This window comes from Musa acuminata, chromosome BXJ1-1 (genome assembly GCF_036884655.1).
Source record: "Musa acuminata AAA Group cultivar baxijiao chromosome BXJ1-1, Cavendish_Baxijiao_AAA, whole genome shotgun sequence".
NCBI classification, from domain to species: Eukaryota; Viridiplantae; Streptophyta; class Magnoliopsida; order Zingiberales; family Musaceae; genus Musa; species Musa acuminata.
In genome coordinates this window covers 2,671,573-2,686,136 of record NC_088327.1, presented here as the reverse complement: position 1 = coordinate 2,686,136, position 14,564 = coordinate 2,671,573, and the positions used below count along the sequence as shown (strand labels likewise).

At 42.3% G+C, this 14,564-nt stretch overlaps 2 protein-coding genes across 2 annotated transcripts; both read left to right on the top strand.

Annotated features, from left to right (window-relative positions):
* Positions 1-2,634: 2,634 nt before the first annotated feature.
* On the top strand, positions 2,635-4,626 carry LOC103978707 (organic cation/carnitine transporter 2-like). Its single transcript, XM_018830307.2, has one exon. The coding sequence runs from the start codon at positions 2,768-2,770 to the stop codon at positions 4,301-4,303; it is 1,536 nt and encodes a 511-aa protein (XP_018685852.2). The 5' UTR covers positions 2,635-2,767; the 3' UTR covers positions 4,304-4,626.
* Positions 4,627-13,225: 8,599 nt separating this feature from the next.
* Positions 13,226-13,936, top strand: LOC135605473 (copper transporter 6-like). Its single transcript, XM_065095641.1, has one exon. The coding sequence runs from the start codon at positions 13,370-13,372 to the stop codon at positions 13,814-13,816; it is 447 nt and encodes a 148-aa protein (XP_064951713.1). The 5' UTR covers positions 13,226-13,369; the 3' UTR covers positions 13,817-13,936.
* The last annotated feature ends 628 nt before the right edge of the window (positions 13,937-14,564 follow it).

Here is a 14,564-nt window from a genome sequence, read left to right as displayed (position 1 = left end):
TCTTTTAATCTTCAAAAATATAATGCGTTGAATCGATTGTCATCTCCCACCTTTCTTTTCTGCCATGGAAACTATGCAATTTAAAGTTAAGCCAGCTGATGACGACTCTTAAGGAACGCTTATCCATGTCCTGCCTTGGATCATGGAGAGACACGTCATCTTGATTGACCTCACGTTTGACACGACTAGAGTTGTGCCATGTGGCTGCTCTGAATCCAGTAAGACAATATCCCACGATGAGTTGATCGTTATGCACGCAATGGATAGATATCCTTTGGATACACAATGCTTGTTTAGTTAATGTGGTTCAGAACTAGCTGGATTCTGTGCAGGAATAGTCAGCATAATTCGGGAACCTTCTTCCCGGATGCTTCCATCATAACAATGTTTTATCGGACATGATGATGACTTGGCATGTATACTCACTCTATCTACTTGTCAATCGTATCCTAGTCAGCAAGTACAATTAGTCTTCGGGCACAACTGGTGCAGCTTATAGCCATCAACGCCAAGCTGTCCTCCCATCGTTCTTATCTTATCTCGATTTCCACGTGCCATTACAGAGTGAGCCCGCAGGTTGGCGCTTCGGATCTCTCACGCATGTCCAAAATCCAAATCCCGGTGACATCTAAGTGGTAACACAGCTACACCGTAACCATGTGCAATCTAATGAGAATCTATAAACAGGATATTAGATTTTACTGCGCACAACGTGGTCTCATCGGCGGGGATCCCCAAGACAGGCACATGCTCACTTATCACCCTGCATTTTTCATTGAACAGAAAGCAAGCTCATTGGCGACCTCACAAGTCTTACATCTTTGGTTTTGATGTAATGATCATATAGAATTTTCGACGAATAGAACATGAGCTCACTAAACACGTTGTGGCCATGAACATTATCAGGCATGGACTTTGGGTTTTGGAATCCATGGACATCCCCCAGACTCAAAGAAGGTAGAGAGAGAGAGAGAGAGAGAGAGCCCATAGATGCATGCGGCGGAAAGAATGGATGGGATCACGAGAGAGCGTCCGCGTGCATGGTCCCTCCTCCCACCTAATGCATTTTTTGTTGAGCAGCATACGACCCGGAAAGTAGTCAGCCTCGTACGTTGGTTCCTGTGGGAGAACAGCCACAGTGTTCTTCGTCTTGGTAGGAATACAATAATGTCTGTAAATGCATGCCCTCCCAAAGACCGGGATGGTAATAACGATGGCCGAGTCTTCATGTGCATCTCACTGACAACCAAAGACCGTGCTTCTCACGCCACAACTCATCTCGATCATCTCCCAAGGCACCAGCTGTGTGTGATACGCAGGCAGTGACGACATGTTTTGCATCCCATCCCATCCCCAAAATCTACCTTGTCGACGTCTTCATACCCTGTCTTGTCATACTCTCGTCTCCTTCGTGCTACTTTGTTTTCTTCTTCGAGTCGTGAACCCAATCGGAATCGAGCAATCGAATCGAATGGTATCATTATTATATTTGATGGGATAGTAATTATGATAAGACTCGACTGACTGACGTCAGATGATGTCTCATGTCTCGATCGACATGATAGTACCGGATCAAATGGACCATAACGTCAGTCGAGATGCATTAACGCCCGCTCATGCTCGATTCTTCACGTCACGCCAACACCAATGTCAGATGCTACCAGCCTGCCCCCTGCAAGCGGGCACATCAGGAAACAGTAAGCTTTCCTATAAATACCCTCGCATTCCGAACAAGGTGGGTGAAAAAAGGGGCGTCTTCATCCGAATCCCCCTATATTAACTAACTTGATCGTCGGAGGGGTCGGGTCGAGCACCCCGACCCGACCTTTGTGCAGGAGCGAAGCCGAGGGTCCTCACGAGACGCGAAGACAAGGAGTTCTTACTCGGAGGAGACAACGACCACCGCACTCGACCACCTCGGTGGACTCGAAGACCGTCTTAAGAAGATCCCCCGTCATCCAGACCCGAATCGAGTTGCGTCGACCCCGAGGCCACGGCTCAAGGTTGTTTCCCACGGCACTACCTAAAATGAGATTAACGAAAGTATAATAAAATGGTATCATTCATAAGATATTAGAACTGTGAACATGTTTTCTCTTTCTTATTCGAACTTTTTTCTCAGAAATTAAGTGGTAAATAGGAGTTTTAATCTACATCAGATGTGGTGGAAAAATTATTCCATTTATAATTTACACTGATATAATTCATGGAATTTATTTGGCATCACTCGAAAGCAAAGGCATTAACCCCACACATAAGGTGACAACCGGCCTACTATACATATGCAGCACATCTGTACCATACAAAAATGCATTAAAATTCTTGTTGATGGAAATACCGTCGCGATCACCACACATCTGTCCAGCGTCAGTCTGACATGGATATGCCAAGCCTCGTGACATAGCAAATCAACGACCTCATGAGGCATCAGGTCATATATCAATCCATCGAATGGCTGTCACTGTTCCTAATACGATGGGATGAACAAAAGGAATCTTTCCTTCCACGAGAGATAAAGTTGATAATAGATCTACGACAAAGATCGAACCACAGATGCCTCCACGAGAAGTAGAGTGGATCTTGAGACCTCTTACTAAAGCGAAGATGGTTGATGGGTTAAAAGGTTGTTCATGAGCTGTGAACGTTGAATTGAGATTCTGCCACCACCATCTACCGCAGATGTCGCTTGTATAAATCCCGTCTTCTTGGTAGTCCTATCCTACCCACCTTCTGACTACTCTTCTCGATCTCTCGCTGCATCAGAACGATGGTTGACCCCGCACCACTTCTTCCTCACTATAGCCCTTCTGGAGCAGCAAGGAAGCCGCCGGCAACGTCGGTCGGCGACACCCTCGAGAGTTACATCGGCGGCAACTGCGTGCTCCAGCTTCTACAAGCGTTCTTCGTCTCCTTCGCTTGGTGTTTCGATGCGCAGCAGACGTTCATCAACGTCTTCACGGACGCAGAGCCCGCGTGGCACTGCACCGGCACCGACGACGCCGCGTGCGCCACGGCTTCTAGCCCCTGCGGCCTTGCTCCCGGCTCCTGGGCCTGGGACCTCCCCATGCACGCCTCGGTGGTGTCGGAGTGGAGCCTTCAGTGCTCGGGCCCGGCCGTCGTCGGCCTGCCTGCCTCGTCCTACTTCGCCGGCTGCCTCGCCGGGGGGTTGCTGCTCGCGACGCTCGCGGACTCCGTGCTCGGCCGGAAGAACATGCTCTTCCTCTCCTGCCTCACCATGTCTCTCTCCGCCACCCTGACGGTGGTGTCCCCTAACCTGTGGGCCTACTCGGCCTTGAGATTTCTCTGCGGGTTCGGTCGGGCCACAGTCGGCACCTCCTCCCTCGTCCTGTCGACCGAGCTCGTCGGCAAGAGATGGCGGGAAAAGATAAGCATCGTCGGCTTCTTTTGCTTCACCATGGGATTCTTATCTTTGCCCGCCATGGCCTACATCAACCGTGGATCATCTTGGAGGGCGCTCTATCTGTGGACCTCTGTTCCTTCCGCCTGCTATTCCGTTCTCCTCTTCTTCCTGATCAAAGAATCCCCGAGGTGGCTCCTGGTGCGCGGCCGGCGGGATGAGGCCATTCAGACGCTCAAGAGCATTGCATCGACGAACGACGACGTGATCAACTCAAGCTTCTCGAAACTGATCGTTGCAGAAGATACAGGGATTGTGGACATCTTCTCGGCGATGAAGATCCTCTGGCAGAAAAAGTGGGCGTTACGGCGGCTTATGGCGACCATGATAGCCGGATTCGGGATCGGCATGGTCTACTACGGGATGCCACTGAACGTGGGGAACTTGGGATCCAACCTCTATCTGAGCGTCACATTCAACGCGTTGGCCGAGCTGCCCTCGTCGCTGATCACCCTCTTCCTCATCGGCAAGCTGAACCGGCGGTGCTCAACGCTCACGTTCACCACGATGGGCGGGGCGTTCAGCGTGCTGTGCGTGCTCGTGACCTCCAAGCTGTGGCAGATGGCGGCGGAGGTGGTCTCCTTCTTCAGCGCCTGCACCGCCTTCAACGTCCTGCTGATCTACAGCATCGAGCTGTTCCCGACGTGCGTGAGGAACTCAGCGATCTCGATGGTCAGGCAGGCGCTCGTCCTCGGCGGGGTCTTCGCCCCCGTGCTGGTGGCCGAGGGGCGGAAGCGGAGCTTCCTGTCGTTCGGCGTGTTCGGGTTCGTCATCGGCTGCTGCGGCCTGTTCATTGTCAGCCTGCCGGAGACCAGAGGGAGAAGCATATGCGACACCATGGAGGAAGAGGAAGTGAAGCAGAACGCATCGTCGGACACTCCCTGAGTGTGTGCATCCATTAGGTCGGCTCATAGGTCAATTAATCCGTGGGCTATTCACTCGCTGGCCGCGGAAGAGTCCACCGAGCACATATGGTTTCCTCTTTAGATCGATGAAGTGATTCCAAGCAGCCACGACCAGCCTTAATCTTATTTAATGTGTGGTTTCTATGTAGTGGATCGTCTCGGTTCGACTGTAGCAGGTTCTGTGAACGCTGGTTGGGCTTGGTTTGTGCATCACCCCGTGACAACGAGCCACTCCGGACATTATATTATTTAATATGATAATTGTGATTGGCCAAACTGAAGATGGCTAATTATATTATTTAATATGATAATTGGCACTAACGTGTTGCTTTTAAATGCCACGTGTGTAATCCTCAATCGAAACAAAACATTCCGGTGAACGGAGAAGGTTCAGAACCGCGATGTCCAAATCAAGTTGTATACCTCTGGGCCACGTGTCTTAGATTTTATGGCTTATCTAGTTAGGCAAAAATATATTATAGATCCGATTAAATTTTAATCTTAGTAATTACTAATTAATAAAAAAATTTAATTATGATAAGATTGTTTTAGGAGATGAATTTGATAAGAGACACTTCTAATTATTTTTGTAAACTCTTTGTTTTCATCTATAAAATAATACGACCTCTTAGGGATGAAGCAGACAAACAATTGAGATTATAGATATGTTCTTAAATTTTTTTAGTTTTTATTCAATCACTCGTAATGATCTTGTGAAGGATAAAAATAAAGAAGAATGCGAGTCTAGTTATAGATCTGTATCACTTTAGTTTTCGAATTGGACAATAGATAAATATTTTTTTGAATGACAGCTAAAGTATGTAATCTTTATCTTGATATATTATTATTTGATTTCGATTCTACATTAAAAAATTTTATATAATAATAACATAATTATATTTTTTATGCTTATAATTAGTATCAAAGTCATGATGCTTAGGAATCAAATATCTTATATCGTAAAATCTATTTTGTATGTAGATTTGTTTATTAGCACTCTTCTCTTGTAAAAAAGGTATTATTCAATTTTGATTATATGATGTTTAAAAAATCCATGTGTGTTGTTGATTTGCTTTACTATCTCGTTGTCGTATCATTTGCTTGCGAGCGATGTAAGGTTTCTCATGTTTGATTAATAGACTATCGTCGATAACTTGCTATTGATAATAGCATTATTGAGGATGATAACCTCTGGTGGTCGTCAGCCCTATCATAGGCAACGACTACGTACAAGTGCTACCATACATAGTGGAAGTGCAATGGGATGCAATAGTTGACGGTGATCACATGCATGATTGCCTACCTGCATCAACCCTATAAAGACCAGCTTGCATTGGTCGCAAGCAACAATACATATAGTAGTGCCACTACTTATGATAGTTAAGACACTGCCTTTGACAAGTGGTTGTAACAATGTCGTTGTGGTGGTGTTTACTGGTCATGATTAGCATCGATTAGATGTCGAAGGTCACGGTTCCCATGGCAGACAAGAACATCACAATCGCACACCGTAATTGATAAGTAGATAAGATTTCCTCAAGGCAGTTGAGGAAATCTCTAAGCAGTTGAGAAAAATCCTCCATGCTGAATGTGTATAACCTCCCTGCTGAGTGTGTATAAATAGCTATCAAGAGCTCACTATCAAATGAATAAGCCAATTACATCTTATACATTTCATAATTCCTTCTACAATTTTTATCTTTCTATCTTCTTCGCTTAATTCTTATCATGGTATCAGAGCCATTTGCCTAGAGCAAGCCCTCTTCTCGTTGTTTGACTCCTCATACAACCGCAGCCGCTCGACCATCCCTCTCGCGACAGTGTCTCCGCCCTCAGCCGTAGCCATTCGATGCAGCCTACTGCAGCACTTGTGGCTGCTAATATCATATCACACCTGCTGCAGCAGAGATTGAGATGACGGAGGTGCCGCCGTCGCTGCTGTAGTCGTTGTCACTACGCCCACTGCATCGACACTTCTTCCGTGGGCAACACTCCTAAAGGAAGCATAGTCACGACCTTTGTTTTTACTGCTGGCTGCTGCTTCCTTGCCAACCGAAGTCTTCCGCTGAAAACTCTGTCGCTCTTCCGGCCACCATTCTCCAACCTTGCAGATTCCTCCAACATCGCTGCAGAAATCGCTGTAAACTGTAGAGATTTCTCCCACTTCGCTGCAACAATCTCTCCTGCATTCATCATCTCCCACCACAGCCATCACTGTTTTTTTTTCGCTGCAGATTTCTCACCCATCACTGCAGCCTCCTCTGCGGTTCATCGCTGCAGTCTCATTGCAGTAGTTCATCGCTGCATCCTCCTCTGCAGCACATCGATCTGCTTTTCTCCTTCTCCTTCTCCCTCCCTCCTATATCTTTACATCTTCTGTAAAGATTACTTAAACCACCACAAAATATTTGGGATGTCTTCATTTTCCTCTTCAGATATTTCTATCCCTGTTTCTGCAGAGACTCTAAACACTTCTCAAAGTCTTATCACCATCAATGCTGCAGTACTCATTCCCTTCAAATTATCCAAAGGCGGCAACTACGTATCTTGGCGGGCACAACTTTCTAATCTTCTATTTGGCTATGATCTCCTAGGTTACATTGATGGCTCTCTCCAGTGTCCACCTGAAATGGTCAACATCCCAGGCGAACCCAGTCCAGTGCCAAATCCAGCCTACAAACTATGGTTGCGTCAAGATCGCCTCATCCTCCAAGCTATTCAAGCTTCCGTTGCTGGATCCGTTGCCCCACTGATATCCTCATGTACAACTGCTGCAGAAGCATGGTGCAAGTTACAAACAACTTTGGCAAATCGCTCGCATACTCGCATGCTTGGACTTCTCTCCAATCCGATGAAAACGAAACAAGAGGGAAGTATTATTGCTGATTATCTACAAAATATCAAAGTTATCATCGATGACTTGGCTTTGATAGGTCATTCTCTCAGTGATGAAGAAGTCATAATCCATACCCTCAATGGCTTAGGAGGCGAGTACAAAGAACTAGCAGCAGCTCTTCGGGCACGTGACTCACCAATATCATTCGAAGAACTTTATGATAAGTTGATCGACTATGAGACGTACTTGAAGCGTGATGATATGTTGCCTGGACCACCTATTACAGCTCAGGTCAATCAAAAATCCAAGAGGAAGAGCAACCAGTACAATAAGCATATCAACAACGGTCTGGCTAAGCTGCCTCCTAGCCCTATGGGGCCCAGACCAAACCCCCCTCATCCATATCAAGGTGGTAACTTTTATAATCCTCAGCCATCGTATCCTGACTTCACAAGCCACCAACGAGTCGTTTGCCAACTATGTGATAAAGTCGGACACTCCGCGAAAGTCTGTCGATCTCGCCCAGACTCCCTGCTCCATCATTGGCCTCAGGCGAATTTCATGGCTACTCCAACTCCTATCCAACCTAATTGGGTTGTGGACTCGGGCGCCTCTCATCACATCACATCTGATCTTCAAAACTTGTCCATCCACAACAACTATGACGGAAATGAAGATATCATCATCGGTGACGGTAAACGAATTCCTATTACTCATTCTGGTTCCTCAACGCTTAGTTCACTTACCATAACTTTTACACTCGATGATGTTCTGTGTGCACCTAACATTAAAAGAAACCTCATTTCCGTTTCTCAATTCTGTAAACAAAATAATACCTCAATTGAATTCTTTCCTAACTTTTTTCTTGTCAAAGATTTGAGCACGGGGGCATCCTTGGTCCAGGGCCAGAACAAAGACAACATTTATGAGTGGTCATCCACTTCGCAAATTACCCTTCCTACTACTCACTCTTCAATCACGGCTCCGGTTGATGAGTGGCATCGTCGTCTTGGTCATCCCTCCCCTTTTATCCAGCAAAAATTATTTTCTCGTTATTCTCTTCCTACCTTGAAAATTAATAGCACTAGCAATCATTGTGATGCTTGTCTTTGCAATAAAAGTCATAAACTGCCTTTTTGGGACAACCTCCATTTCTTGCTCTAAACCATTTGAAATCATTTATACCGACGTATGGGGCCCTGCCCCAATTCCTTCTTTTGATAAGTTTTGCTTTTATGTCATTTTTGTAGACTATTTTACTAAGTACACATGGTTATATCCTCTCCACCATAAGTCTGATGTTTCTATAGTTTTTACCAACTTTCGAAAGTTGGTCGAGAATTTTTTTCAGTCTTCCATTAAAACGGTTTACTCTGATGGCGGAGGCGAATATTAAGCCCTCACGTCTTGTCTCTCTGCTTGTGGTATACAACACCTTAAGTCACCCCCACATACTCCCCAATTGGTTGGCTCTACCAAACGCAAACATCGCCATATCGTTGAAACTGGTCTCTCCCTTCTACATCAAGCATCCATGCCACCATCTTTTTGGTCAGTAGCCTTTCAAACTGCAGTTTATCTCATTAATCGTATGCTCACTCCAGTCTTACAATACCAGTCCCCATTTGAAAAATTATTCCACAAGCTTCCAAACCTTCATAAACTCAAAGTTTTTGGTTGTTTATGTTATCCATGGCTCCGTCCCTATGCGTCACATAAGCTAACACCATGATCTAAGCCTTGCACTTTTATAGGCTACTCTCTTGAACATAATGCTTTTCGATGCTATGAACCCCAAACTAAAAAAGTCTTTATATCACGACATGTTATTTTTGAGGAGTCTGTCTTTCCTTTTCAAAATAATCCTACCATGTCAGCTACTCCGATAAACATGCATCACTGGAATATCCCTCCGATCTCATCACACGAACCTCCAATGACACCATCCAATCCTTACCCTCAAGATCCGCATACTACTATTACTCCAGTTCAACAGCTTCTCACTCCCTCTATTAGTCCACTCCTTTCCTCACAAGTTTCCCCTATTAATGAAGCAATACCTTCGGCAACATTGCCACTAGCTTTACCTTCTCCTAGACCTAGTGATGTTGTCATGCCGACGGTTGGCTCGGTCCATGACAGTGACTCGCCCTTGGCTATGCCCCTAACACAATCTACCACTTCTATTCCCCCTCGACATCCAATGACAACACGCTCCAAAAGTGGTATTGTCAAACCACGTCAAGTCCTTGACTTACATGCTAAAACAAGTTCCTCCACTGAGGCCAGTGAACCCACTACAATCACTCAAGCTCAAAAATCTTCTCACTGGCGTAAAGCCATATGTGACGAATATGATGCTCTCCTCCATAACTCTACATGGACCTTAGTACCCTTTCATCACACACAAAATATCATCGGGTGTAAATGGGTCTTTCGAATTAAGCGGAACCCAAACGGATCCGTTGCCAGATATAAAGCACGTCTTGTCGCCAAAGGGTTTCATCAACGACCTGGTGTCGACTTCACAGAGACATTTAGTCCCGTTGTTAAACCTACAACAATCCATCTTATCTTGAGTTTAGCCATCTCAAAGGGCTGGCACATACGACAATTGGATGTTAACAATGCCTTTTTACAGGGGACACTTACTGAAGATGTCTTTATGCAGTAACCTCCTGGTTTCGTTCATCCTCAATATCCGAGGCATGTCTGTAAACTTCAAAAGGCTATTTATGGACTTCGTCAAGCTCCAAGAGCTTGGTATAACGAGCTTGGATCGTTTTTGACCTTAATTGGCTTCATCAATTCCAAGTCTGATACCTCGTTATTCATTTGCCAGCACAATGAAAGCATAATATATCTTTTAGAATATGTGGATGATATTATTGTCACAGGAAATGATCCTTTGAAGACTCAGACATTTCTAAAGTACTTGGTCGATCGATTCTCCCTCAAAGATCTAGGAACTTTAAGCTACTTTTTGGGAGTGGAAACAACATTTACACCTTTATGTCTCTTCCTATCACAAAGAAAGTATATTCAAGATTTACTATCAAAGACAAACATGCAGGATGCGAAAGAGGTTACAACTCCTCTCTCTACCAGTGAGTCACTTAAATTATGTGATGGAAGTCCTACTACAGATTCGACTCAATATCGACAAGTCCTTGGCTCTTTACAGTACTTGGCTCTCACCCGTCCAGATATTTCATTTGCCGTCAATAAATTATCGCAATTCATGCATCGACCATCTACTACGCATTGGTCTGCAGTCAAACGAATTTTACGGTATCTTAAAGGGACTCTTAATCATGGCATTTTTCTTCGCAAAAATACTTCACTCCATCTCCATGCTTTTGCTGATGCTGATTGGGCAGGGAACTTTGATGATAGAACTTCTACGTCCGGATACATTGTTTTCCTTGGAGCTACTCCAATCAGTTGGAGTTCAAAAAAACAAAAGACGGTTGCACGATCTACAACTGAAGCTGAATATCGTGTCATCGCCACCGCCGCTGCTGAATTCAATTTGGTCACAAATCTGCTCAAGGAACTCAACGTCAACTCCATAGTTATTCCTACAATATATTGTGATAATATTGGAGCTACCTACTTATGTGCTAATCCAGTGTTTCATTCCCGCATGAAACACATACCCATTGACTTCCACTTCGTGCGAGATCAAGTTGTCAGACATCAACTCCGTGTTTCTCATGTACATACAGCTGATCAACTAGCAGACTCACTCACAAAGCCTCTCGCCCGTAAACTTTTTTCATCTCATCGGTCCAAGATCGGCATCCTTGATGGAAGCTTAATCTTGCGGGGGCATGATAAGTAGATAAGATTTCCTCAAGGCAGTTGAGGAAATCTCTAAGCAGTTGAGAAAAATCCTCCATGCTAAATGTGTATAACCTCCCTGCTGAGTGTGTATAAATAGCTATCAAGAGCTCACTATCAAAAGAATGAGCCAATTATATCTTATACATTTCATAGTTCCTTCTACAATTTCTATCTTTCTATCTTCTTCGCTTAATTCTTATCAGTAATAACCATTGAGGTTGGTCGACGAGCCATGGCCATGGATGTGTTCCATTAGTGAGAAACTTGTGCACAGTGAGAATAGCCATATATGGGTTGAGCGGCATGATGCGACAACTGGTGGGGTCATCGATTAATAATGAGAGAACTTTTACACCACGACGACCATAGGAGGCAAACAGGCAACGGTCACATGCATTGCGCAGCCATAGTTGAGAAGAGAAGATGAAGAAAAAAAAAAGATTTCATCCATTAAAATTATAGTTTTACACTTATAAATCTTTTTAATTTCATTATGTGTCCTTTGATAATTCTTCCCTTCACAAATCATATATTTCTATTGTATCTCGTGAGAAAAAGTATAATTTTACCCTTCAGAAAATTTTTTTTTTTTCTTGTGTCTTTAATCATATAATTAATTAATTTAATTTATTTTAATTAGATATTTTGATCGGACTTGATTATGATTGTCTTTTGATTGCTTGACTGGATTTAGATTTGATCAAATTCATGAAAAATCATATTTTGATCAATTTTTTTTTACTTTGGTCAACATTAATTTTGATTAATCTAATTGGGTCAATGTTTAGCATAATTTTAAACTTACCTAATTAAATAAGATTGACTAATCTAATTTACTGTTCCATACAAAATTAAAAAATATAAATTATGATTTTTTTATAATTTTCTTATATGACATATTGATAAAATTTTTGTATATGACAATTAAATTTTAATTATTGTTCTCAGATATTTGTTTAGTTATTTACATGTTTATGTTTAAAACTACAAAATAATTTTTATTTTAACATAAAGTTATTATTTATATTTTATTATGATTATAGTTATCATATGAGTTTTTTTTTTCCTTTTATACTAATTAATACTAATGATTATCATGGTTATTATTTTATTATTATTAAATTATTTCTGCATAAATTAGATCAAAATATATTTAGTGAATATTATTTATAATTTATATCCTTATATTATAATAAATATTTTATCATTTATAATGTATACATATTATAGTTGAATGTGATTATCGAAATATCTTAACAAGATAAATTATAAAGGTCAGACTATATTAGAAAAATTTAATAGTGCTGTAGTATATAAAAGAAAGTATAATATATAATTGTTATGGCTCACATTGGTAGTTAGACTTAATATAATATTATTATACTTATCGATTTATTTTTAAAATCCATATATAAAATACTTTTTAAAAAATTTAAAATCTAATTAAGTAAAATTATTTTTTTTTAAAAAAAAATATTTTATTTATTTTAATTTTAAATTTGTTTTATATCTTACTAATTAATGGATCAAGTGAGAGAATATTAGATTATGTAATTCTATTTAATTAGGTAAGATATATTATATATTTGAATGGATTCTAAGTATGATTATCGATCCAAAGAAAAAATATCCAATTAAAATAAAATTTCTTAAAAAATGACCTTGGGAGAAATTCTTTTAATTACCATCCTAAATCATTTGCTCTTGCCTATAAAAGGACATAAATAAATCTATTCTCAGTCTCCCTTAATTCATATTTCATCACTGTCGTGTGAAAGATAGAAAAAGAGGATAAAATGAGTCTAATTATCCTTACATACCCATATCGTTGCAGCCTTTAGATCTTATCGACGGTATATTTATAAATTAGATAAATAATTTTTAAATAGCATCGAAAGATATACGATCTTCATATTAATCTATTATTTTTTATTTTGATTATGACATTAAAAATTTTCACATAATAATAACATAATTATAATTTTTCATACTAACAACATATTCTTATCACAACCATATTCTATTAGCTAGATATTAATTGAATCTCTTTAGGAATGTTTAAGTAAATTATTAAATATGTTATAAGTTTTTATTGGTTGACGAAGAAAATTTCAGCTTGCCATTTTCTTGAACTAAATTGTATTGAAAAGACTCGACAAAGTATTTCACATCATAAATCTTCCACACGTAGAATGATACCAAAGTAGCCATTCTTTGCGGCAATGTACTATCAATCCCCGGTCTTTATCTGTACCGCATGCAAAGTACTCTTCTCTCGTCTTCCCAAGAGTGCACAAAGTCTTCCCTTCCTCCTCCGCTTCTCCTCAAACCCTGATACTTACTTCCCAAGACAGGAACTCGGAGATGGATCACGGCGGGATGAGCGAGACGGGCATGAACGCCTCCTCCATGGCCGAGACACACTACACCCACATGACCTTCTTCTGGGGCAAGAACTCGGAGATCCTCTTCACGGGCTGGCCCGGCACCAGGGGCGGCATGTACGCCCTCGCTCTCGTCGTCGTCTTCGCCTTCTCCTTCCTCCTCGAGTGGCTCCACCACTGCCGCCTCGTCAGGCCGGGAGCCGGCCGCATCGCCACGGGTCTCGCCCAGACGGCGCTACACGCGCTGCGCGTCGGCCTCGCCTACCTCGTGATGCTCGCGGTCATGTCGTTCAACGGCGGCGTGCTGATCGTCGCCGTCGCCGGGCACGCCCTCGGGTTCCTGCTCTTCGGCAGCGCGGCGTGTCGGAAGACGCCGCTGCAGCCGGCTTGCGCCGGCAAGGGCGATCTTCCGCCTATGGCTTGCTGATCGTTTTACGTGTGGTGTGAGTTTGAAGTCTCGTGTGAAGTCTTGCATCCTAATAAGCCTTACTTGTATAAGCTGTGACAGAAGGCATTTGAATTCGTCTATCAGAAATCTCTTTGTAACCATCATGCATTTGTGATGAAGAAAAATGATTGGTGGCTTGTGATCAATCAAGACTGCAACAACATTCTTGCGTGATTCTGAAATAACACACAGGCTATTATATTTTGTTGAAATCTGTAAATATTGCGATTGCTTTAGAATTAAACATTTTGCTACTGTTTGTATGAAAAAAAAAGAGGATGCTAATCTCCCTTTGGTTCACAGTAGATTCATTCCTAACACCGATGGATTATGTTCCATGTCCTGTAGTCCAATCAAGAGAAGTAGCCAATGTCACTTTCGAGATGATTCTATCACTCACTTTTTAGCTTTAACTGCGGATCGAACAAGCCAGGTTTTGTCTCTGGATTGCTTTTTGGTTTGTTAGAAGCTATTCTTTGGCTTAAAGTGAACTCAATGATCGAACACTTGTTAAAAGATTACACACCATGCATTATCTCTAAACCTCCATGCAAAAAGACTACATTTCAAGAACCAACCAGTAAGCTTGTTTAACAAAAAGCTAGCAGACTAACTTATCTGGACCAAGTACGTAACTCTCTGTTTCAGGTTCCAGTGAATGCTTCTGCCTGTAGAATACTTCTCATCAACATTGAAGTATACTGTTCCTACCGTATCCATCAAAACC

Coding starts and splice junctions, on each gene's coding strand:
- LOC103978707 (XM_018830307.2), top strand. CDS start 2,768: ATGGTTGACCCCGCACCACTTCTTCCTCACTATAGCCCTTCTGGAGCA.
- LOC135605473 (XM_065095641.1), top strand. CDS start 13,370: ATGGATCACGGCGGGATGAGCGAGACGGGCATGAACGCCTCCTCCATG.